We start from the raw sequence: 25,029 nt of genomic DNA, 5'->3' as shown, positions 1-25,029 counted from the left end.
AGTTCTCCCCCCCTGGAAGCTTCCCTCCCCACGAAAATCCTCCCCATGTAAAATCCATCCGGGAAAAAACACCCCACCCCTCGTCAGAAATATTGTGTGTGCTTCTCAATAACGAATACTGAACGTAGACAATGGCCAAATTTCATGACTTACAGATCTTTCCTTATGGGTTCTGGGGGGGTCATGTTATCCCAAAGACATAGTTACTGGAACTTCAATCTATGCTGAACAAAATAGTTATATCAAAATTTTGATAGGACGACTTTGGGGGAAAACGAGGACTGAGGATGGGGCCCGTCGCCCTCCAATCTTTCCTCTCACTCAAAAAGGGCACTAGAATTTTCAATTTCCATCCAAATGAGCACCCTCCTGATATTCTAGAACTATCGGTTCGATGCGATCACCCCCAGGGTAAAAATAAACACGCATCCGTCATCTTTCTTCTAGTAAAAATAAAAAAAGCTCCATATTTTTGTATATGGGAGCTTGAAATCTCTACAATAGGGTTAATTTATTGGCTGAATCTGATGGTCCGATTTTCATTAGAATTTCTTGACTTTTAGGGGGGTTGATTCCTCCTGTTTAAAAAATTAGGCAAATTTTCTCAAGTTCGTAATTTTTGATGTGTAATACTAAACTTAATGAGTCTTGTATATTTTGATTCAGAATAATACGCCTATCTTTGGATGTATATACTGGTATCAAAATTCCGTTTTTTTTAGAGTTTTGACTAATAATCAGTTGTGTCGCTCAACTGTTTGAAATTTGATCAATTTCTTTTTTTAGTTAGCAATTTCATCCGCACAAATTTGGAAGTTTATGCATTCTTTTTGCACCACTTTATAACATTTAAATCGCACCCAAAGAATGATTATGTGCACAATGAGAAAGGGATTTATTGCCAGCAAAATTTGAAGTGTCACCAGTGTGCTATTTTTGGTCCTAGTACCGGGGAACTAGTTTCCTCTTCGTCAGATTGGCCGACTCGAACCATTGATATCTTGTTTGGATACCATTGCTTTGTGAAGAGTTTTGATTTTCCAAGCTGTAAGGGATATTCTGATGCTAAATGAAGGTACTATTGTTTCTTATTTATTTGTCTTGTAGCTTAGAATTAAATTCATCTGTATATGCAGAAAAGAAAGATCTTTGAAAAGGGATGCGAAGGTTGGTTAAGTGGATATTTTTTCTCTTTGAATTTAATTCTGTATTCAGTTAAACTATGAGAATGATTGTCTACGGCAGCCTAATACACCTTAAAAAGGCTACTGATTCCTTTCAGCTCTCAGCAACTATAATAGATGCTGGCCAAATAACACTAAGGGATTTAGCAGTGAGTTAGACTTTGTCTGTGAAAGAATCACTCAGGGATTTTCAGCAGTTTTGTTGGAGAGCCAAAGTGTAGTAGGGGCCCTCCAGTAGCCCTCAACCCCTGATCTATCCCTTACTTGTTAGCAGAAAAGTGGGCATCTTGCACCTTGTTGGAACCCCAATCACGCAAGTATGGCTAATCTGCAGTAATGGAGGATAAGTGTCAACTGTGATTCCTCTAACATTGCCCTCTCTTTCGGTACGTCTTTGGCAGTTGGAATTTGTTTGGTACCTTGTCTGAATCCAATTCTCGCAACGATTCTAAGTCAGTGGAACTAGAAAGCCAAAATGGACGGATTGCCCCTCCTACCTCCCAACCCAGTGCCAAATTTTAGCAGACAATGTGCGTTGTATCTTATTTGAGCCGGATTCACCCAAGATTTTTCAGTCTAGGATGGGAGGAAGAAAATGAGTCTGTGATGGCTTCAGTGTCATTTCCTTCTGCCAATTTCGCTGAAAGATAGATAAAAGTTTTCGAACTACGAAACTGTGGAACGTCCCAACCATTAGACTTGCAGTGCTCTTAACACCAGGACTGTAAAGGTAAATTATTTTGAGTTTTTCCAGCCCTATCATATTAAAGGTACAAAGAGGGTTCGTGACTCCTCCAACCTTTTACACCGTTCCGCCACCAAAATTATGATGTCTCGAACGATGTTTTTTCAATAATTGCACTTTCGTCTCTTAACCTGTAAACTTGTCTTTACTCATGATGGGATAAGAATTTAATGCGCCCTCTTAAAGCCTAAAAAGTTGCATATCGTATATTTGCCAGGAATAATTTTCGTTGTTGATATGTTTTGAGGGTTGTTTAAAAGAAAGCATCCCAAAAAAGGGAAATATTTTTACAAAAAATAAACGAAAAGCATAACCTTAAATTTGTTTAAAGACTATAGAACAGAATTGCATTTATCTATAAAAAAAATGCAATTATAATGCATTTATTTTAAGACATAACAGTTGCAACAAATGAACATACTTTAAATAATAGAGTTGATTTAAGGTAAAAAACACAATGAAATCAATAAAAAGACGACAAACGAGTCTATAGCCAGTAAATGAAAACGAAGAAAAACAACAAAAATCAAAGGAATATTTCACCCGTATCTAACAAGGCGTCTTCAGCGTAAAAAAAAAAAAACATTGAAAAATCTAACTAAAAACACATATAAAACTAAAATAGACTAACTTAAAATATATAATACACGATTACTTAACATTTACAATTTGCAGATACCTTCAAAAATTTTCAAATTTTTTGTCATGACTGGCCAGTTCGGCTTTAGATCTTTTATTTGATTTAAGGTGACCACAAGGACAGAGCAAGGATAGCCTCAGCCCTTATGTAGACCAGTAAGCATATAGATTTTCAATCCATTTGTCTCTCCATTTAGTTTTACTCTATTCTTTTGGCTTTAGTTTTAAATCTTCTGTACTTTTGAATTAACTAGAATGAATGGGAGAAATAGTGACAAGCGTTGCACTTTTAAAATAACAAAAATAAATTTTGATGTCAAATTTATTTATTCTAAGAAATTGTTCTTTTTTCCTGTATACTTTAATTGTATTTTAACATATGTCCCTGCTGTTCTTATGTATCGAAACGCATATTCTTTCCATTAAATTGCAAATGACAATCTAGTCTGTCGAAATTACAAACTTTAGATTACTCAACTTTAGTTCTCTCCAAAGAAATCTGACCAATCTTTCTGAGAATATTGAGGAGGATGTTTAACTGCATCAATACCCATCGTGTGTTTGCTAGTTGTCAAAGGGGCGTATCAGGAATTTTTTAGAAAGAACTTATAGTATTAAGTTGAAACTTTCAGGATATGTTGAGGGGGATATTGAACAAACATAAAGGCACTATGTACTTAATATTACTAGTACCACTGAAAATTTCAGAGAATGTTGAGGAGGGTGTTGATTTAAATAAAGACACAATTTGTACATGTACATTGTCAATAAGGCTTATCAGCAACATCGTAGGAACGACTTATGGGATAAAGCTGAAACTTTTAGAGCATGTTGAGAAGTATGTTTGACCAGATTAAACATACTATGTGCATATTACTACTAATACTGCTGCCACTACTAATTTTAAGGCTAAGGATATTAAGGTGAAACTTTTAAGAAAGTTGCAAAGGATTTTGAACTAAATCAAAACACACTACGTTCAAGCAGGCTGTCAAGTGGGTGTGTCTACAATATCCAATGAATTACTTAGAGTATTAAATTGATTCTTGCTGAGCATGTTGAGGGAGGGATGTTGAACTAACTGAAAGGCACTATTTGCATACTACTACTACTGCTACTACTTCTGCTACTGATGCTAGTACTACTAAGACTAAGATTACAAAGGTAAAAATTTCAGGGAATACTGACGGGGATGTTGAACTAAATATTCAACATGTTGTCAAAAGTGTTTATCAGCAATATCTTAGGAACGGCTTGGAGTATCAAGTTGAAACTTGCAGGGTATGTTGATAAGGTGCTTAACTAACCAAAAACACTATGTGCATTTAACCTTAAGCGATACTACTACTATTACTGCCTTCTGGCTACTTGTGACTGCGAATACTTGATATTTATGACAACTTTTGACTGTGACTCCTTGCGACTTTGACTGTGATTGCTTACGATTAAGATATTGGCTGCTTGCGACTACGACCACTCGTGACTTACGACATCTGAAGCTCTGACTTTGACTACTTTTGACAGAAACCACTTGTGACTGCGACTGCAAATGCATGCGACTGCAGATACATGTGACTGTGACTCCGGCTACTCATGGTTGCCACTGTAACTACTTGTGAATGTAGCTGTGACTGCTCAGGCTAGCTGTGACTGCAACTACTTAAAGCTGCGTCTACCCGCAATTACAACTGTGACCGTAACTACTTGCAAATACGACTGCAAGTACTGTTAGCGCTAACTACCACGACTGCTACTACTACGACTACTGGTACTCTTACTGCCGCAAGTACTACTACTATAACTATTAATCTGAATCAGCAAAATTTAAGTGTATCCCGGTTGTCAAAATGGTACATTGATATAGTATCTCAGTTACAGAATAGGATATTAGGCTGAAACTTCCAGGGAAAGTCAAGGGGGATGTAAAACTAAATCAAAAGACAAAATGGGTATCCAGAATGTAAAATTTTGTTTAAACTGTCAATTTATCGAAGGCTATTTTTTCGTTTTGTATCATTTTAAGTTATATTTTAAAGGTTGGAGTATTTTTTATGTTTCATGTTGCAGCCTGTGAAAGATTCACACAGCCCCTTTAGCCTGCATCTTTGAAATTTGTGATGAACAATTTTCTGTAAAAGGTTAAATATTCAAGGTAACAAGTAGAAATAGAGGCGGAATAGAAAAAAAATGTAAAATGCCTTAATTAAAAGTTTTAAACATCCAAATCTTAGAAAAAACCAACACGGGGCTTGAAACACAGCGGAAAAATTGAGTTTCACAATCCAATAGTGAGTTAATTAATCGTTCTAACAAATCAAACTCATAACAATATTGTTTGCAATTTGATATTGTCCGATCTCACTATCAGTTGGGAGGCACAGCCCCTCTTTACTCCGGTTACATAATTTAAAGGGGTGCCACCTTTGCAACGGTGCTTATACAAGGTGTTCCATTCATTTGCTTATGCAAAATATATAGAAAAAAGGCGACCCTTTAGAACTATCGTTGAAATTCAAGATGAAAAATAAATTTCTATATTTTATATATGTTACCGAGTATGTTCGACATTCGTGAATGTCGACATTCATCGGTGAATGTCCGAAATACTTTTTTTCTTATTGGATTTAGTCAGCGTTGCCGTTCAACTTTTAATTCAATGCAAGGTTTGATGATGACAGGTTAAGTTATGTTAGCTTAGGTTTTCAACCCATTCCTGACATTTATAACCAAATTAAACCAAGTATAACCTAAACTAACATGATCTAACCTAACTTCAACTTTTACCATAATAGCTTGAGTAAGACTGAAAAAGCTAACTCGCAAAACTAATTGAACACAAGCAGAGAAAAAGGAATTTCAGACGTTCACCGGTGACTGTCGATATTAACAAGATTTCGGACATTCACGATAATATATAAATAATATATATAAATCTATGTTACATTATGTATTATATATATATATATATATATATATATATATATATATATATATATATATATATATATATATATACATATGTATATATATATATAGTATATATATTTTGCTCTAGTAAGGAGGAATGTTTGGCATTTAGAGCTCTAATTAGCGCCAGGAAATTCTTTACTGGGGCTTATGAGGGCAACTTTAAATGACAACCTATAACAGTCCTTACATATTTGGATTATAGGACAACAATGAAACATCAACAACTTATTAGAAAAGTAACATCAACAACTTATTAGAAAAGTAACATCAACAACTTATTAGAAAAGTTATTTCCCGAATGGACTAGATCGGAATAGCTTGATTTTATCTAGGTACATCTAAACTCAACCTAGACTTATTTTGCTGTGGAGCAACTTGAATTTGTTTGTGATTAGTGGTCTTTAACAAGGCAACTGCAAGAAATGCAAGTTCAAAACTGTTTCCCAATATAAGGATGTTGAACCGGAGAAGACAAGGTGCTTTGAAATTTGCAAAGTAAGACTAAAAAACCTAGTAGAAAAGATAATTGGATCTCAGCCAAACTTGGTTGGAAGTAGTAGTTGGTATCTTAGCTGTGCCTGTTGCTTATTTCAATATCTCCCTCAACATACCCTGACGTTTCAACTTTATACCCTAAGTCAGAAGTTTGCTTCATGGGAAGAAATCTCTCAGTTGTCTTCGTCATAAAATTTGCCCAAGCACGTTAAGGATTTTTTACTTCCTTGATAGGAAGTAAAAACTGGGGTCCTGCTCATGCATTTCCGTGGTCCCATTCAACCCTTTATCTTTCGGGGATGGAAAAGAGTACTGAATTTTTTTAATCTCGGCATTACCTTTTATCTTGCCATGTCAGCGCAGCGTGGTGATTTCTTCCTGCTAAATCCAAAGAAACTTTAATTTTTTCCTTTTCTACAATTTTTTTTCGTTTAATACTGATTCTTGAAATTTTAGTCTAAACAAATATGGCTGTCACTTTTTTAATCATTTTCTTTTTTTTTCAACTCCAATTCCCCAAAAAACTTGTTTTTTTTACCTGATATGTTTAATTTTTTTTTAGCATTTGCTTTCTTGGTAAGGTAAAAAAAAAGATTTGTTACTACCTTTTACTTACCATGGTCATTATTTTGAATAATCAAAATATTTTTTATGGTAAATAATATACGAAGTGTTTTTGTAGGAATTTCACGGCAAATACGATCCCCCTCCGCTTCCGAAATCGAGTCCTCCAAGGGAGGGTGACTACGAAGATATCGATCTTTTCCGACGATGTTTAGCTGCCAAGTCAGGTAATGCTCCCTTCAAAAAGTTTGTTTTTTAGATATTGGTCTCTCTCTCTCTCTCTCTTTCTCTTTCTCTCTCTCTCTCTCTCTCTCTCTCTCTCTCTCTCTCTCTCTCACCTTTTCTACTTGGTTATTGTTGTCCGTAAATCATGCCCATACGGTGGAGTTTGTTTTTGAAGTTGTAAGAGGAGGGGGAATGAGAAGAAAATACCACATCTTCAAAAATTACACACTTAAAGTAGGCGATTTAAACTGAAATCATAACAAATTTAATGAAAAATCCTAAAAATAGTGATATATTGGGGGATGGGACGGCTTGGGTCCGAATTAACACCATAGGATGTCTGGTATTTCGAGAGGGACTAATTCCAAAGAACCGCAAATTTTACAGCATGTAGAAGTGCATAAAAGTGCGTTGGCAGCAATATTACTGAAAATTTTACACATTTTAAATATTTTCATTTTTTTAACTTAATAAATCGAAAATTAGCAAGACTTTAAGGAATAAATATCAGTATATGTATTAAACTGTCAATCAACATTCATTTGTCTTTTATTCTAGTAAAGTGCAAATTATATTCTGCTCTTCAGAAGGACGAGTAGATCAGTCTATTCGTCTTAATTTCTGCTCATTTTGAGTTTGATTCGGTAATTTATTAATTTTCTGTTCGTTTTGAGTTTCATTTATTTTAAAATTCATTTCTCTTTTTTTACATAGTGTTTCTTAAGGAATAAGAAAAGAATATTTTAAATCTTTTCGTTTTTTTTTCAATAACAGTCTTTAGTATGGCTTGCTATTCGTATTTTAGAGAGATTTTTTTCAAGATTTTTCGACAACATACGCCTTTTTAAAATATCTGACACACAGAGTTTTATTTAATTTAGTTCTATACTTGCTAAAGTTGACCTGAAAAATAAAACCTAATACATCTCCTAAAACATTGTATCTAAGCTCTTTGAGAACCTGGATACACTTAGACTCTTTTGATTTAGTTTAATTGTAAGAGCAGAAGTAGTAATAGTAGTAGCCGTGAAATTTTCAAATTAATACCCTTGGTCTTTCTTAGATAAATTGCTGAGACGTCTTATTGGCAACCAGGATACACACTGTGTCTTTTGATTTAGTTTTAAAGCAACATTTAATTTTAAAGCATAATAGGCAAAATGTGTAACTGTGGGGGATTGACATGCCCAATATCCGCGGAGATACAGCTACCGGACCTTTTAACTTTTCTGAACTTAGTAGTCTCAAAATTTTAGTGTGATATGTTTGGAGAATTGATATGGTTTGGAAGAAAGCTGCTGGCTCTCCATTCACTTTTTACTTTTAAAAACTGCGCAATAACTTAATTTTGAATCGAATGAGATCCTTTAAAATTTTCTATAATATTGTTGTCTATGATAGCGCTGTGCTGCGTATGATATTACTTATATACCCTTTTGAAACCTAGATGCATTAAGTTTTATTGTTTAATTGAAACTCCCCTAAACATTGCCTAAAAGTTTCACCTTATTACCCTTAATACTAGTGTCATTAATTACAGCTACCGTAGTAGCAATATTAATAGCATAAACAAAGTGCCTTTCTGTTAGTTCAAAATCTTCCACAACTTACCCCGAAAAGGTCCAACTTAATAATGTAGGCTGTTCTTGAGATATTGCTTTGTCACCTTTTTGACAATCTACATGCTCATAGTTCGTTTTGATTTAGTTCAATATCTGCCTAAGTATTCCTTGAAAGCTTCAGCTTAGCTTTCAAGGAATATATGGTGCTATGCACATAGTACTTTTGATTAGTAGAGGTAGCAGTAGTAGTAGTAGTGGTGGTAGTAAATGACAGTAATATTAGGATTTAAATATTGTCTTTTCGTTAGTTTAACATCCCTCAGAACAAGCTATTGCTGATATGCCCTTTTGAAAGCTTGCATACAGATAGCGTGCCGTGATTCAATTTAACTGCCCCCTTCAATATTCTGTAGAAATTTCCCCTTCCTATCCTTAGGGATAGTTGTAATAGTAGTCACAGTAGTAGTATTAGTTGTAGTACTAGTAGTACTAGATGTAGGACTAGTAGAAGTATTAATAATAATAGCAATAGTACTAATAGCAGCCGCAGCATTAACACATTGCCTTTTGGTTAGTTGGACATCCCATCATGAAGCACTGGAAGTTTCAACTTAATACAGTTAGCCGTTACTATGACATTGCCGATATGCTTTTTTGATAAAATCTATATTCATAATTTTGATTTTTCAACTTCCTCACAACATTTCCTGACATTTTCATGTTAATATTCTTCCTTACCAGTAGTTGCAACAGAATAGGTAGTTGGAGTAGTAGTTTTAGTAGCAGTAGCAATAGTAAAAGTAGCAGTGGCAGTAATATTAGTAGTAGCAGGCATATCTTGCCTTTGGTCAATTAGTCTTCCCCTTTAAGCATTCTGTGAAAGTTACAACTTAATACCTGAATCAGTGTTGAAATACGCCCTTTTGACAATCTCCACACAGATGCAGATTTAGTTCTGCAGTGTGTTTTTGATTTAGTGCAAATTTCCTCTCAATATTTTCACCTTCATACCCCTAACTTTAATAGTATTAGTATCATATGAGTAATGATAGTAATAGGATAAATAGTAGCAGTAGTTGTGTTTTATTAGTAATAGTAGTGGCAGCAGAATTAATAGCAGTAGTAGCATGTTGCCTTTAGGTCAGTTGAATATCCACCTCATGATACCGCGGAAGTTTCATCTTGATACGGTAAGCTGTCCCAGAAATACTGCTGATTTGCCTTTTTGACCCCTTTTTACGCCCTTTTCATCTTAATATTCTTAGCCTTACTAGTAGTTGCAATAGAAATAGTAGTTTAGAAGTAATAGTTTAGAAGTAATAGAGTAGTAGAAGTAGTAGTAGCAGTAGTAAAAGTAGCAGTGGTGGTAATATTAGTAGTGGTATACACATACTGCCTGTGGAAAATTGATTTCCCCCTTCAAGCATTCTCTGGAAATTTAAACTTAATACACAAATCCATTTTTGAGATACGCTCTTTTGATAATCTGCACACACATAACATGTTTTGATTTAGTTCAAACTTCACCTTAATATTCTCTCAAATTTTCATCTTCATACGCATAGCCTTAATAGTAATAGTATCATAGTATTAGAGGTAGTAGTAGCAGCAATAATGGCTGCAATTGGATTTTATTAGTAGTGGTACCAACAGTAGTAGCAGCAGTATTAGCAGTAGTAGCATGTACAGGTTGCCTTTTGGTCAGTTTAACATCCCCCTCATGATGCCCCGGAAGTTTCGTCTTGGTACAGAAGTTACATCTTTATGCGGTTCAAACGATTTTCAATCGAATTAGTCCCTTCTAAAGGTCATACGACGATCCTTCCTTCGTAACATTTTGCCCCCAGGCTCTGGGGTAGGGGTGTGTGTCAATCCTGGGCCATTGTTATATGATCTTTTGATTATTTTGAACAGAATGGCTATCTATAAATTTGATCGGATGTATTTAGGGAAAACATAGCGCGGGGGTGGGGCTAGTTGCCCATTGGTCAATTTTGATTCTTAAAGAGGGAATGGAAACTTTAAATTTCCAATCAAATGAGCCTCCTCAAAATTTATATGACCACCCCTTCTGTAAAAACCTGATGTCCCTTCGGGGCACAACTTACAACTCTTGCCTCCAGGACCTAGGGGCTGTATTTAACCCGGAGGTATTGTTAAACGCTCTTTGGACTAATTTGAAGGAAACAGCTTTCTAAAAATTTCACTTCGATTTATTTGGGGAAAAGAGACCGGGGGGCTTGTTGCCCTCTGATCAATTTTGACTCTTAGAAAGGGTACTACAACTTCTGGTTTTCAATCGATTAAGCCCCCTCCGAATTTTATATGAACACTCCTACCATACAAATCTTAGATGTTAACAATTGGCAACTTGCATTGCTTATAACTTATAAGGCTTCCCCTGAGGGCTATAGGGGTGTGACGTTTCCAAAGACATAATTACTGAAATTTTCAACCATGATAAACAAAATGGATGCATCAAAATTTCGATAGGATGTGTTTGGGGAAATGATGGGCTTGGGGGGGGGGGGCTGGATGCACTCTTAATAGGGGCCCTAGAACTTTCAATTTCCAATCCAATGAGCTCCTTTCGAAGTTTTTATGACATCTCCTTCTATACAAAGTGCCTTGGTCAGGAAAAAAACAATACAAAGTATTCACTTTGCTCTTTACTTAGGAAGCGCTCTTGCAATGCCTATGACAAAGACAGTCGAAGCTCAGGAAGCTGCCAATTAAAGCGATAGTAAAACAGTTTAATGTATCACAAAGAAAATCACTGTCGACATTTGTAACCCAGCATGTGCTATTGGAAATAAGACTGGTGAACTACTTCTTAGACATTGATTACAGATTGAAAAATTATTTCAATGAATAACTGAATTTTTCTCTCCCTGTAAATCCCATAGAGCCTTCGTTCAGATTCACACTCTTTGAACTGGATATCAACGCTGAACCGGGGTTTTTGGCCAGGCTAATGACTATTAGTTTTTGGCAGTGTGGATCTGATTATTAGTTTAAAATACTGATTGAGGAATCGAATGAATCACAGACACAAAGATTAATAGCATTAATTGAGTCCTTAAAGCCTTTGGTTCTAGCCATAGGGAGCCGCTATGGAGAAAACTGGGACACTATGGCCTCCTGGGCAGATTAGTATTAATGTGGCTTTATATAATGACCAAAAAGATGATGTCTGAACTGATGATGGAGAAATGACGCAATGGCTTCATTCTATTCCGAAGCACGACACGGTAGTTTCCTCTCTCCTGTAACCTTCACGGATTCTAATCGACTACATACTTTGGACATATTGCTGGAGGGATTCAGTTGAATTCAGCCACCCTGTCTCTGACAGTGATTTTATTGATGACATTGCGCTCTTTTCTCATCTAAGAAAAGATTTACTGTGGAACATCATAGAACTTTCAAACACAATCGCACGAGTTGTATTTTCTATCAGTATCCCAAAGACAAAAGTCATCTGCAACAACTTAAATACAATGCCAGACTGGCCACTGAATGTTGGCTACGATGAGCTTGAAGAAGTTACAGAATTTAAGTACCTCGGGATCCTCATTAATTCTGGCAGAAGCCTTGAGCGTGAATTTCTTACACTTGGTGCTTGTGCAGGCAATGCTTTTACCAAACTATGTAAAGTCTGGAAAAACTTATAAATAGTAAGGTCCTCCCTGTAGTGATGCACGGATTTGAAGCGTGGCTGCTTACATAATACCTTGAGAAGTGAATATAAGGTTTCGAAAATAACTGCCACTGGTGCATTATTGGAGTGCACTGGTTTGATATAATTACGGACACCTTTATGCAGGAAAAGCGTTGAGCAACGATTGATTGTTCTGGAGATCCTGACTAGTAGATAGCAGTTTTGGGGCCACATGACCGGAATGGGCGATGGCAAGCCTCTCCTGACTTCTGGTTCTTGGTCTCCAGTTATGTTAGAGGAGATTGGACAGCAGAAAGTAACATTTTGCCGTTGCCTCAAGAAGGATGCTGTACTTGCGCAACGTCTTTGGAAGACCTGTGGCCGTAAGTTCATCAGAGGTTGTCGTGGGGCTGCACCGTTGTCACCTTTTATACCAGCCGACGTAGGAGAAAATATATGTGATTAAGTTAAATGATTTAATGTAAAGCATGGCAAGGGGTGAGATATGTTGGATTATGCTGGAAACTCAAATCCCATATTGTACCACTGCTTTCAATGTTTTTTCTTTGTATTTCTTATATTATACTTGTTCGTCTTAACAAAGCACGTGTTACTGCTTCGAATTCGAATTGTTAGTCTGGGAATTTTAATTTGCTAGTTGATTCTGAATGATTCTTGAAATTTGTTTGTTACATTCTCATGGTTATCCGTTTGAAAGATGATTGAACTGGATAGAGGCGCATAAACAGATATTTATTGAGAGGATAGGTGCGGATTTGACAAAAGAAAGGAAAAAACTAGCAAATTGTATGAACAATATAGAAAACTATGGGGAGAATCTTAAACAATCCAAGATTCCCTAGAGGAGGAGGGTACATGCTTAGCCCCCCTCCTCCTTGCATACTTGCCTAACTGAATAAAATAAGTTTTAGTGTCACCGCGAATCTATCAGTAGCCAAATACCCTATTTATTGCAAGTAAAACATGGAACATTAAGAAATCTGCACATTATTGGTAATTTGTTCATTACAATGAATTCATTATGAAGCAAAGCCTTTGTTTAGATGTATTTATTCATTTCCGTGTGTTATTTTTATTCTGTTCTAGTACCGTTATATAACCTACATGAATATCTTATAGAGACCAAGTTGAACGACCCAGAAGCCTCAATCAAAGGTCATGAGATGCATTGCGACCTCTGTGGTTCTTCCAAGCCTATTGTGCGTTGTGATAAATGCAACAGCCAGCTGTTCTGCCTTTCATGTGATGATATGTATCATAGACATCCAAAGCGGCAGAGCCATTTACGTAAGGTATTGACATTTCCACCAACCAAGTAACTTTAATCTAAGTTTGCTTTGTGTTTTTACATTTTGGACTCGTTCTATACCTCAAGGGCAGGGGCTCCTATTGTCAAAATATATAGGGAGGAGCTTAATTTTAAAAAGGGCATTTTCAAAGTCTAGTGGTGGATGATTTTCCCCCCTAATACCCTAAGAGGTAATTTACGAAATCAAGGGGGGGGGAATAAAGTATGAAACACATAACTGAATCACAATCTAATTTAGGAGCAGTTTAAGTGCCTGTAAATTCTGTTAAACTCTAGCAATGTTGTTAGAAAATCAAGGGGGAGGGGAAACTGAAGTACAGAACACATAGCTGAATCACACGCTAATATCGGAGCAGGTTGGTTGTCTCCAAGTGTTGTTTGAGTCTAGCTGTGGTTCCTCCTGTGAAGCATCAAAAATTGTCCAAAAATAACAGCTTCTAACTGTCCTAGTTGTTTGTGTTTTTTTGTTAGTCTATTTTTGATAAGGATAGACTGCTTTTTTGTTGTAACTTACAACTTTTTTTTCGTATATATATATATATATATATATATATATATATATATATATATATATATATATATATATATATATATATATATATATATATATATATATATATATATATATATATATATATATATATATATATATATAAAATTGAATCGAATAATCCAATTTGGGTATAATTGCGTGTACATCCTGGTCCCTTAAGTAGTATTTATCTTAATTATCTCTGAACTTACGATTACTATTATTTTTTGAAGATTGATTTATTGTTTTTGGTAAATTTTAATCATGGGGAGCGACATTAGGGCATTTTTTTTTATTAACTCGAATATCTTATCTAGAGCCAAACTTTTTATTTGGTTGACTTACAAATCTTCTCTTGGAAAAAGTACAAGTTTTGTCTCTCACAAATTCTTCATTCTGACAACATTTGAGTGCCAGAAGTTTTTTAATGGAATTAAAAAATTGCAAATACACACCTGTTACTCATCAAACAGTTCGTGATAACGAACTGTCTGTAAGGAGCGGCCTCGGCTCAATAGTAATGATTTTCCCTTATTTTCGAATAAAAAGGGAAACAACCCTCAAAAGTCACAGATTCTTAATGAAAGCCACACCATCAGATTCAGCGTATCACAGAATCGTATTGTGGAGGTTTCAAGCTCCTATCTGCGAAAATGTTCAATTTTGTATTTTTGCCAGAAGAAAGATCACGGATGCGTGTTTATTTGTTTTTAAGCTCCTTCCCCCCCCCCCAGGGGTGATCGTCGACACACCTGTCTTAGAGTATCGCGAGAGAGCTCATTCAAACGGAAATTAAAAGTTCTAGTGCTCCTTTAAGGAACCAAAAATTGGAGAGCAGCTAGGCCCCCTTCCGTGCTCATTTTTCCCTAAGTCAACTGATCAAAATTTTGAGATGTCTATTCTGTTCAGCATAGTCAAAAAATCTAATAACTACGTCTTTGAGGATGATTTAATCCCCCACAGTCCCCTTGGAAAGGGCTGCAAGCTACGAACTTTGTCCATTGTTTATATATAGTATTGGTTATTGGGAAGTATACACACGTTTTCAAGGGGAATTTCCTTGTGGGGGTGGGTGGTCGGGAGAGGGGGTCATATTTGACGATCTTTCAGTAGAGGAATTTTTCATGGGGGAAAGTCTTTTCCATGAAAGGGGCACCAGATTTCCGAGCATCATTCAAAAAACGATCAGAAAAAAAATTGTTTCAACTGAAATTAAGCATCAACATTACAACTTAAAACGAATAGTAACTATTATGCACATAAGGGGGTTTGCCCCCTTGTCAATACCTCGCTCTTTACACTAAAGGTCTTTATTTTAGTACTATCAAAAGAGCTATTTATTCTAATTAAATGACCTTTGTGATTCAGGGGTTATTCTTAAAGAATTGAAAAAAAATGCGAAATTTAGCGTAAAGAGCATGGTATTGACTAGGGGAAGGACCTCCTCATATACGTAATAATTTCTGTTTCTTTTTAAGTTTAAACATTGCTCCCCCGTTGTAGTTGTGTCCCTGTGTCCCGGTCGTCATTTATATTCCCTGTGTCCCGGTCGTCATTAGTGTCCCTGTGTCCCAGTCTGTAATTTCTCTTCCTTATAATGACGTCAGTCGACAAACATGACGTCAGTCGACACACAAACATGACGTCAGTCAACAGACATACACAAACAAACAACTTATTTTTATATATATATTTTATTCCCTGTGTCCCGGTCTGTATATACATTCGTTTTTGAATTGATATATGATGAAATAAATTTTTTTTTTTTAGTTTTTTTTTCATTTTCACCTTTTTTTTTTTAGCTTTTTTAGTATTTTTCTTTTTGCTTTTTTTCTTGTAGTTTTTACCTTTTTTAGTAAAAACAAATGCGATTTTTTGGTTTCTTAAAAAGGCAACTACAACTTTTAATTTTTACGAATGTTTTTATTAGTAAAAGATAAATGTAACTTATAAATTAGCTTACGTAACGCATTTTTGTAATCTCATGTTTTTATTACATATATGACGGGTTCACCCCCTCGTCAGTACCTCGCTCTTTACACTAAACATTAAATTTTGTCCTAATTCATTAAGAATGACCCCTGAATCACAATATATATATATATATATATATATATATATATATATATACTAGCTGTTGGGGTGGCGCCACCCCAACACCTAGTTGGTGGGGGCGCTTCGCGTCCCCCCCCAAGCCCCCCCGCGCGTGTAAGTCGTTACGTGCCATCTTAGTTACGCGCCATTGTAGTTGTGTCTCTGTGTCCCACCTGTGAATATATATATATATATATATATATATATATATATATATATATATATATATATATATATATATATATATATATATATACATATATATATATATATATATATATATATATATATATATATATATATATATGTTTTTAACTACGTAAAACTTGCGAATACACAACATTCTTCGCTGTCCCATTGTCTGTGCATATAAATAGATTGTCAGGTTTACCGACTCTTGAACATGCAACTTATAATTGTCCATGGGAAAGACAATCCGTTTTCAGATCTATACCTCATGATTATAATGATTGCCCTTGAGCTTTGTTGATGGTGATTGCTAAACGAACATTCCCCGTGTCGCCGTCGTCGTTTATATATTCCCCTGTGCCCCCCGGCGTCCCCGTTATAGTTTTGTCCCTGTGTCCCGGTTGCCATTTATATTCCCTGTGTCCCGGTCGTCATATGTGTCCCGGTGTCCCAGTCTGTAATTTCTCTTTGAGTGTCCCGGTCGTCATTTATATTCCCTGTGTCCCTGTGTCCCGGTCGTCAATTGTGTCCCGGTGTCCCGGTCTGTAAATACATTCGTTTTTGAATCGGTCTTTTTTTTTTAGTTTTTTACCTTTTTTTTAGTTTATTTTAGTTATACCTTATGATTCTAATAATTGCGCTTGAGCTTTGTTGATGGTGATTGCTAATCGAACATTCTCTGTGTCCCCGTCGTCATTTATATATCCCCCTGTGCCCCCGACGTCCCCGTTGTAGTTGTGTCCTTTTGTCCAGGTCGTCATTTATATTTCCTGTGTCACGGTCGTCATTTGTGTCCCGGTCTCCCAGTCTGTAATTTCTCTTTGAGTGTCCCGGTCGTCATTTATATAGACATATAGATACAGTTTCGTTTCAGTTTTTTTTCTTTTTTAGTTTTTTCTTTTCTTAGCTTTTTTCTTTTTTATAATGGTCCATGGGAAAACAATCCGTATTCAGATCTATACCTCATGATTCTAATGATCGCCCTTGAGCTTTGTTGATGGTGATTGCTGATCGACCATTCCCTGTGTCGCCGTCGTAATTTATATATCCCCCTGTGCCCCCCGGCGTCCCCGTTGGAGTTGTGTCCCTGTGTCCCGGTCGTTATTTGTGTCCCAGTCTGTGATTTCTCATTGAGTGTCCCGGGCGTCATTTATATTCCTTGTGTCCCGGTCGTCATTTGTGTCCCGGTGTCCCGGTCTTTATATACTTTCGTTTTTGAATTGGTCTTTTTTTTAGTTTTTAGTTTCTTACCTTTTTTTTAGTTTTTTTAGTTATACCTCATGATTCTAATGATTTCCCTTGAGCTTTGTTGATGGTGATTGCTAATTGAACATTCCTTGTGTCCCAGTCGTCATTTATATATCCCCCTGAGCCCCCCGGCGTCCCCGTTGTAGGTTGCTAATCGAACATTCATTGTGTCCCGGTCGCTTTCTCTTTCAGTATCCTGGTCGTCATTTATATTCCCTATATGCCGGTGTCCCGGTCGTCATTTGTGTCCCGATGTCCCGGTCTGTAATTTCGTCAGTCGAAAACATGACGTCAGTCGACACACAAACATGACGTCACCCGACAGACAAACCCACACAGACAAACATGTTTGTGTGTTGACTGACGTCATGTTTTTGACTAACGAAATTACAGACCGGGACATCGGGACACAAATGACGACTGGGACACCGGCAGATAGGGAATATAAATAACGACCGGAACACTCAAAGAGAAAGCGACCGGGACACAAGGAATGTTTGATTAGCAATCACCATCAACAAAGCACCGGTACACAAATGACGACCGAGACACAGGGAGTATAAATGACGACCAGGACAAACTTAAAAAAACTAAAAAAACTCAAAAAAAGGTAAAAACTACAAAAAAATAAAAAGAAAAAAAAAACTAAAAACTAAAAAAAAAAAACTAAAAAAGCTAAAAAACTAAAAAAACTAAAAAAGAAAAAAAAAGAAAAAAGGGGAAAAAAATGACGACCGGGACACAGGGAATATAAATGACGACCGGGACACAGGGACACAACTACAACGGGGACGCAGGGGGCACAGGGGGATATATAAATGAGGATGGGGACATAGGGAATGGTCGATTAGCAATCACCATCAACAAAGCAATAGGGTAATCATTATAATCATGAGGTATAACTAAAAAAACTAAAAAAAGGTAAAAAACTAAAAACTAAAAAAAAGGCAATTCAAAAACGAATTTATATACAGACCGGGACACCGGGACACAAATGACGACCTGGACATCGGGACTCAAGGAATATAAATGACGCCCGGGACACTCAAAGAGAAATCAAAGACTGGGACATCGGGACGCAAATGACGATCGGGACACAGGGAATATAAATGACGACCGGGACACAGGGACAAAACTACAACGGGGAAACCGGGGGGCACAGGGGGATATATAAATGACGACGGCAACAAAGGTAATGGTCGATTAGCAATCACCATCAACAAAGCTCAAGGGCAATCATTAGAATCATGAGGTATAGATCTGAATACGGATTGTTTTCCCATGGACCATTATATGTTGCATGTTCAAGAGTCGCTAAACGTGACAATCTATTTATATGCACAGACAATGGGACAGCAAAGAATGTTGTATATTCGCAAGTTTTACGTAGTTAAAAACATATATATATATATATATATATATATATATATATATATATATATATATATATATATATTTATATATATATATATATATATATATATATATATATATATATATATATATATATATATATATATATATATATATATATATATATCTATATATATATACAAAATAAGTTGTTTGTCTGTCTGTCGACTGACGTCATGTTTGTGTGTCGACTGACGTCATGTTTGTCGACTGACGTCATTATGAGGATTGAGCATTATTCCGTCATGAAGTTGTTTGTCGACTGATGTCATGTTTGTCGATTGATGAAATTACAGACCGGGACACCCGGACACAAATGACGACCGGGACACCGGGACACAGGGAATATAAATGACGACCGGGACACTCAAAGAGAAAATACAAACTGGGACACCAGGACACAAATGACGACCGGGACAGAGGGAATATAAATGCTATTTATATGCACAGACAATGGGACAGCGAAGAATGTTGTATATTCGCATGTTTTACGTAGTTAAAAATATATATTTATATCTATATCTATTCACAGGTGGGACACAGGGACACAGCTACAATGGCGCGTAACTAATATGGCGCGTACGACTTACGCGTTACGACTTACGCGCGTGGGGGGCTTGGGGGGGCGCGAAGCGCCCCACCAACTAGGTGTTGGGGTGGCGCGAAGCGCCACCCCAACAGCTAGTTTATATATATATATATATATATATATATATATATATATATATATATATATATATATATATATATATATATATATATATATATATATATATATATGTTTTTAACTACGTAAAACTTGCGAATATACAACATTCTTTGCTGTCCCATTGTCTGTGCATATAAATAGATTTTCAAGTTTTACCGACTCTTGAACATGCAACATATAATGGTCCATTGGAAAACAATCCGTATTAAGATCTATACCTCATGATTCTAATGATTGCCCTTGAGCTTTGTTGATGGTGATTGCTAATCGACCATTCCCTGTGTCCCCGTCGTCATTTATATATCCCCCTGTGCCCCCGACGTCCCCATTGTAGTTGTGTCCTTTTGTCCAGGTCGTCAATTATATTTCCTGTGTCCCGGTCGTCATTTGTGTCCCGGTCTCCCAGTCTGTAATTTCTCTTTGAGTGTCCCGGTCGTCATTTATATAGATATATAGATACAGTTTCATTTCAGTTTTTTTTTCTTTTTTAGTTTTTTCTTTTCTTAGCTTTTTTCTTTTTTAGTTTTTCTTTTTTAAGTTTCTTCTTTTTATTGATTTGTTTTCTTCAATTTGTCAATGTTCATTCTAACATTGACACTTGGAAAAATCTTTACGTGCCAAGCAAGCTAAAGCTCCAACAATTTATGATAAACCTCAAAATTTTGGGTATCTGTTTTAAGGTTTTCGAATTACCTTAATCTTTTGTCAAAATACATTGAAATATTTCTGCAATTCCTAGTTTTTCTAGTTTTTTCTTTTTTTAGTTGTTTAGCTTTTTTTAGTTTTTGTTCTTTTTAGTTTTTTACCTTTTTATTTTTTATTTTTTTTACATTTTTCATTTTTTAGTTTTTTTTAGTTTTTTCTTTTTAGTTTTTTTTTAGTTTTTTAGTCGTCATTTATATTCCCTGTGTCCCGGTCGTCATTTGTGTCCCGGTGTCCCAGTCTGTCATTTCTCTTTGAGGGTCCCGGGCGTCATTTATATTCCTTGTGTCCCGGTGTCCCGGTCGTCATTTGTGTCCCGTTGTCCCGGCTTGTATATACAGACTAGTATCTTTTTTTTAGGTTTTAGTTTTTTACCTTTTTTTTTAGTTTTTTTAGTTATACCTCATGATTCTAATGATTGCTATTGAGCTTTGTTGATGGTGATTGCTAATAGAAAATTCCCTGTGTCCCCGTTGTCATTTATGTATCCCCCTGTGCCCCCCGGCGTCCCCGTTGTAGTTGTGTCCTTGTGTCCCGGTCGTCATTTATATTCCCTGTGTCCCGGTCGTCATTTGTATCCCGGTGTCCCGGTCTGTATATACATACGTTTTTGAAATGGTATATGATGAAATACATTTTTGTATTTTTCCTCTTTTTTCTTTTTAGTTCTTTTTTGGTTTTTACTTCTTTTTTAGTTTTTTTAGTTTTTTTTTTCTTTTTTCTTTTTAGTTTTTTTTTATTTTTATTTTTTTAGTTTTGTTTTTCTCCTTTATTTTTCATTTTTTTCATTTTTTATTTTTTTTCTTTTTTAGTTTTTTTAGTTTTTTAGTTTTTTTATTATTAGTTTTTAGTTTTTTTTCTTTTTAGTTTTTTTGTAGTTTTTACCTTTTTTTTAGTTTTTTTTTTAGTTTTTTTTACTTATGTCCTGGTCGTCATTTATACTCCCTGTGTCCCGGTCGTCATTTGTGTCCCGATGCTTTGTTGATGGTGATTGCTAATCGAACATTCCTTGTGTCCCGGTCACTTTCTCTTTGAGTGTCCCGGTCGTCATTTATATTCCCTATGTGCCGGTGTCCCGGTCGTCATTTGTGTCCCGATGTCCCGGTCTGTAATTTCGTCAGTCGAAAACATGACGTCAGTCGACACACAAACATGACGTCACTCGACAGACACACACACAGAGACAACTTATTTATATATATATATATATATATATATATATATATATATATATATATATATATATATATATATATATATATATATATATATATATATATATATGTATATATATATATATATATATATATATATATATATATATATATATATATATATATATATATATATATATGTATATATATATATATATATATATATAGATAGATAGATAGATAAGATATAATCTGACGTAACAGACATAGTGTAAAAGACATAAAAGACAGACAACTTATTTTTATATATATAGATTTTTATATATATAGATACAGTTTCTTTTTTAGTTTTTCTTTGTTTTTGTTTCTTCTTTTTATTGATTTGTTTCCTTCAATTTGTCAATGTTCATTCTAACATTGACACTTGGAAAAATCTTTACGTGCCAAGCATGCTAAAGCTCCAACAATTTATATTAAACCTCAAAATTTGGGGTATCTGTTTTAAGGTTTTCGAATTACTTTAATCCATTGTCAAAATATATTGAAATATTTGTGCAATTCCCAGTTTTTTTTTTAGTCTTTTCTTTTTTTAGCTTCTTTTAGTTTTTTTTAGTTTTTTATCTTTTTTATTTTTTTACGTTTTTTCTTTTTAGGTTTTTTTCTTTTTTTAATTTTTAATTTTTTTTTAGTTTTTTCTTTTTAGTTTTTTTTAGGTTTTTACCATTTTTCTTTTTTCCAATTACTTTAATCTATTGTCAAAATATTTCGAAATATTTAAAAAAACTAAAAACTAATAAAAAAACTAAAAAATCTAAAAATCTAAATAAACTAAAAAAGAAAAAAAAGAAAAAAGGAAAAAAATAAAGGAGAAAAACAAAACTAAAAAACGAATGTATATACAGACCGGGACACCGGGATACAAATGACGACCGGGACACAGGGAATATAAATGACGACCGGGACACAGGGACACAACTACAATGGGGACGCCGGGGGGCACAGGGGGATATAAATGACGACCGGGACACCGGGACACAAGGAATATAAATGACGCCCGGGACACTCAAAGAGAAATCACAGACTGGAACACCGGGACACAAATGACGACCGGGACACAGGGAATATAAATGACGACCGGGACACAGGGACATAACTACAAAGGGGACGCCGGGGTGCACAGGGGGATATATAAATGACGATGGCGACTCAGGGAATGGTCGATTAGCAATCACCATCAACAAAGCTCAAGGGCAATCATTAGAATCATGAGGTATAGATCTGAATACGGATTGTTTTCCCATGGACCATTATATGTTGCATGTTCAAGAGTCGGTAAACCTGACAATCTATTTATATGCACAGACAATGGGACAGCAAAGAATGTTGTATATTCGCAAGTTTTACGTAGTTAAAAACATATATATATATATATATATATATATATATATATATATATATATATATATATATATATATATATATATATATATATATATATATATATATATATATATATATATATATATATATATATATATATATATAATATATATATATAATATATATATATATATATATATATATATATATATATATATATATATATATATATATATATATATATATATATATATATATCTATCTATATTCACAGGTGGGACATAGGGACACAAATACAATGGCGCGTAACTAATATGGCGCGTAACGACTTACGCGGGGGGGCTTGGGGGGGCGCGAAGCGCCCCCACCAACTAGGTGTTGGGGTGGCGCGAAGCGCCACCCCAACAGCTAGTCTATATATAAAAATAAGTTGTCTGTGGATGTGTCTGTCTGTCCGTCTGTCGAGTGACGTCATGTTATCATGTCGTCATGTTGTCATGAAGCTAGTTGTCGTCATGTTTGTTATGACGATGGCGTCATTAAAAGTATTTAAGAAAATAGTTTAAAGACAAATTTTTAATTGTAAGAAGATCGTGGACGAAAAAATATTTAATCGTAAAATGACTGAAGAACCTGCAAGGGCAACAGACACACAACTTTCGAGCTGCGTCATGTCATCATGTCGTCATGTCGTAATGAAGTTAGTTGTCGTCATGTTCGTTATGACGATGAGGTCATTAAAAGTATTTAAGAAAATCGTTCTCTGACAAATTCTTAATTGTAAGAAGATCGTGGACGGAAAAATATTTAATTGTAAAATGACTGAAGAGCCTACAATGGCAACAGACACACAACTTATTTATATATATATATATATATATATATATATACTAGCTATTGGGGTGGTGCTTCGCGCCACCCCAACACCTAGTTGGTGGGGCGCTTTGCGCCCCCCCCCTAAGCCCCCCCCGCGCGCGTAAGTCGTTACGCGCCATATTAGTTACGCGCCATTGTAGTTGTGTACCTGTGTCCCACCTGTGAATAGAGATAGATATAAATATATGTTTTTAACATATACAACGTTTTTAACAATACAACATTCTTCGCTGTCCCATTGTCTGTGCATATAAATAGATTGTCAGGTTTACTGACTCTTGAACATGCAACATATAATTGTCCATGGGAAAAACAATCCGTATTCAGATCTATACCTCATTATTCTAATGATGTGTCCCTGTTGCCCGGTCGTCATTTACATTCCCTGTGTCCCGGTCGTCATTTGTGTCCCGGTGTCCCAGTTTGTAATTTCTCTTTGAGTGTCCCGGTCGTCATTTATATTCCCTGTGTCCCGGTGTCCCGGTCGTCATTTGTGTCCCGGTGTCCCGGTCTGTAATTTCTATTCGAACAATCCCTGTGTCCCGGTCGTCATTTATATATCCCGCCTGTGCCCCCGGCGCCCCCGTTGTAGTTGTGTCCCTGTGTCCCGGTCGTCATTTATATTCCCTGTGTCTCGGTCGTGATTTGTGTCCGGGTGTCCCAGTCTGTAATTTCTCTTTGAGGTTCCCGGTCGTCACTTATATTCCCTCTGTCTCGGTCGTCATTTGTGTCCCGGTCTGTAATTTCTCTTGGAGTGTTTTTTTTTTTAGTTTTTTTTTTAGTTTTTTACCTTTTTTCCTTTTTCAGTTTTCTTTTTCTTCTTTATTTTTCAGCGTCACTATGAAGTACATATCGACGAACCTTTGTTTTTTTAACTTAAATCTGGTAGACATTGATGACCTTATCCAAGTCAAAATCCCCAAGCCAATCATCATCGCTATCATTTTCAGTTTTGATATGTTTTGACTCTCGCTGTCCAGGTGGATTTCCATCTAACTGCGCGGTTTTGCGTTCTTTAGCCGCAAGCCTGTTTTCTTGCTGTTCTTGTGATTCCCCGGCACGCTTTCTTTTCTTACTTTCTCTATCAGCTGCAAGCCTGTTTTCTTGCTGTTCTTGTGATTCCTCGGAACGCTTTCTTTTCTTACTTTCTCTATCAGCAGCAAGTTTTTTGGCATAAACTCTTTGAGCAGCTTCCTCGGCTGTTGCCATTGTAGGTTCTTCAGTCATTTTACAATTAAACATTTTTCCGTGAACAAATGTCTTAAATACCGTTAATGACGTCACCGTCAAAGCAAAAATGACGACAACTAATTTCATGACGTCAGTCAACACAGAAACATGACGTCACCTGATCCAC

General features: G+C 35.7%; 1 protein-coding gene across 3 annotated transcripts in view; it reads left to right on the top strand.

The window, feature by feature from the left end:
* Nucleotides 1-926: 926 nt before the first annotated feature.
* The window catches only part of LOC136028127 (E3 ubiquitin-protein ligase lubel-like), a 203,273-nt gene continuing 179,170 nt past the window's right edge, over nucleotides 927-25,029 (top strand). For all 3 annotated transcript variants that reach the window (XR_010617748.1, XM_065705773.1, XM_065705774.1), the window contains exons 1-3: nucleotides 927-1,075; nucleotides 6,716-6,824; nucleotides 13,186-13,358. Coding sequence is in view for 2 of the 3 variants with exons in the window: in XM_065705773.1 (XP_065561845.1) it covers nucleotides 1,070-1,075; nucleotides 6,716-6,824; nucleotides 13,186-13,358 (288 nt within the window). In the remaining variant the exon portion in view is untranslated. The remainder of the gene's footprint in view (nucleotides 1,076-6,715; nucleotides 6,825-13,185; nucleotides 13,359-25,029) is intronic.

This window comes from Artemia franciscana, chromosome 6 (assembly GCF_032884065.1).
Source record: "Artemia franciscana chromosome 6, ASM3288406v1, whole genome shotgun sequence".
Lineage (NCBI taxonomy): Eukaryota > Metazoa > Arthropoda > Branchiopoda > Anostraca > Artemiidae > Artemia > Artemia franciscana.
Note: the sequence above shows the minus strand (reverse complement) of the source record. Positions and strands in the feature narration are given on the sequence as shown.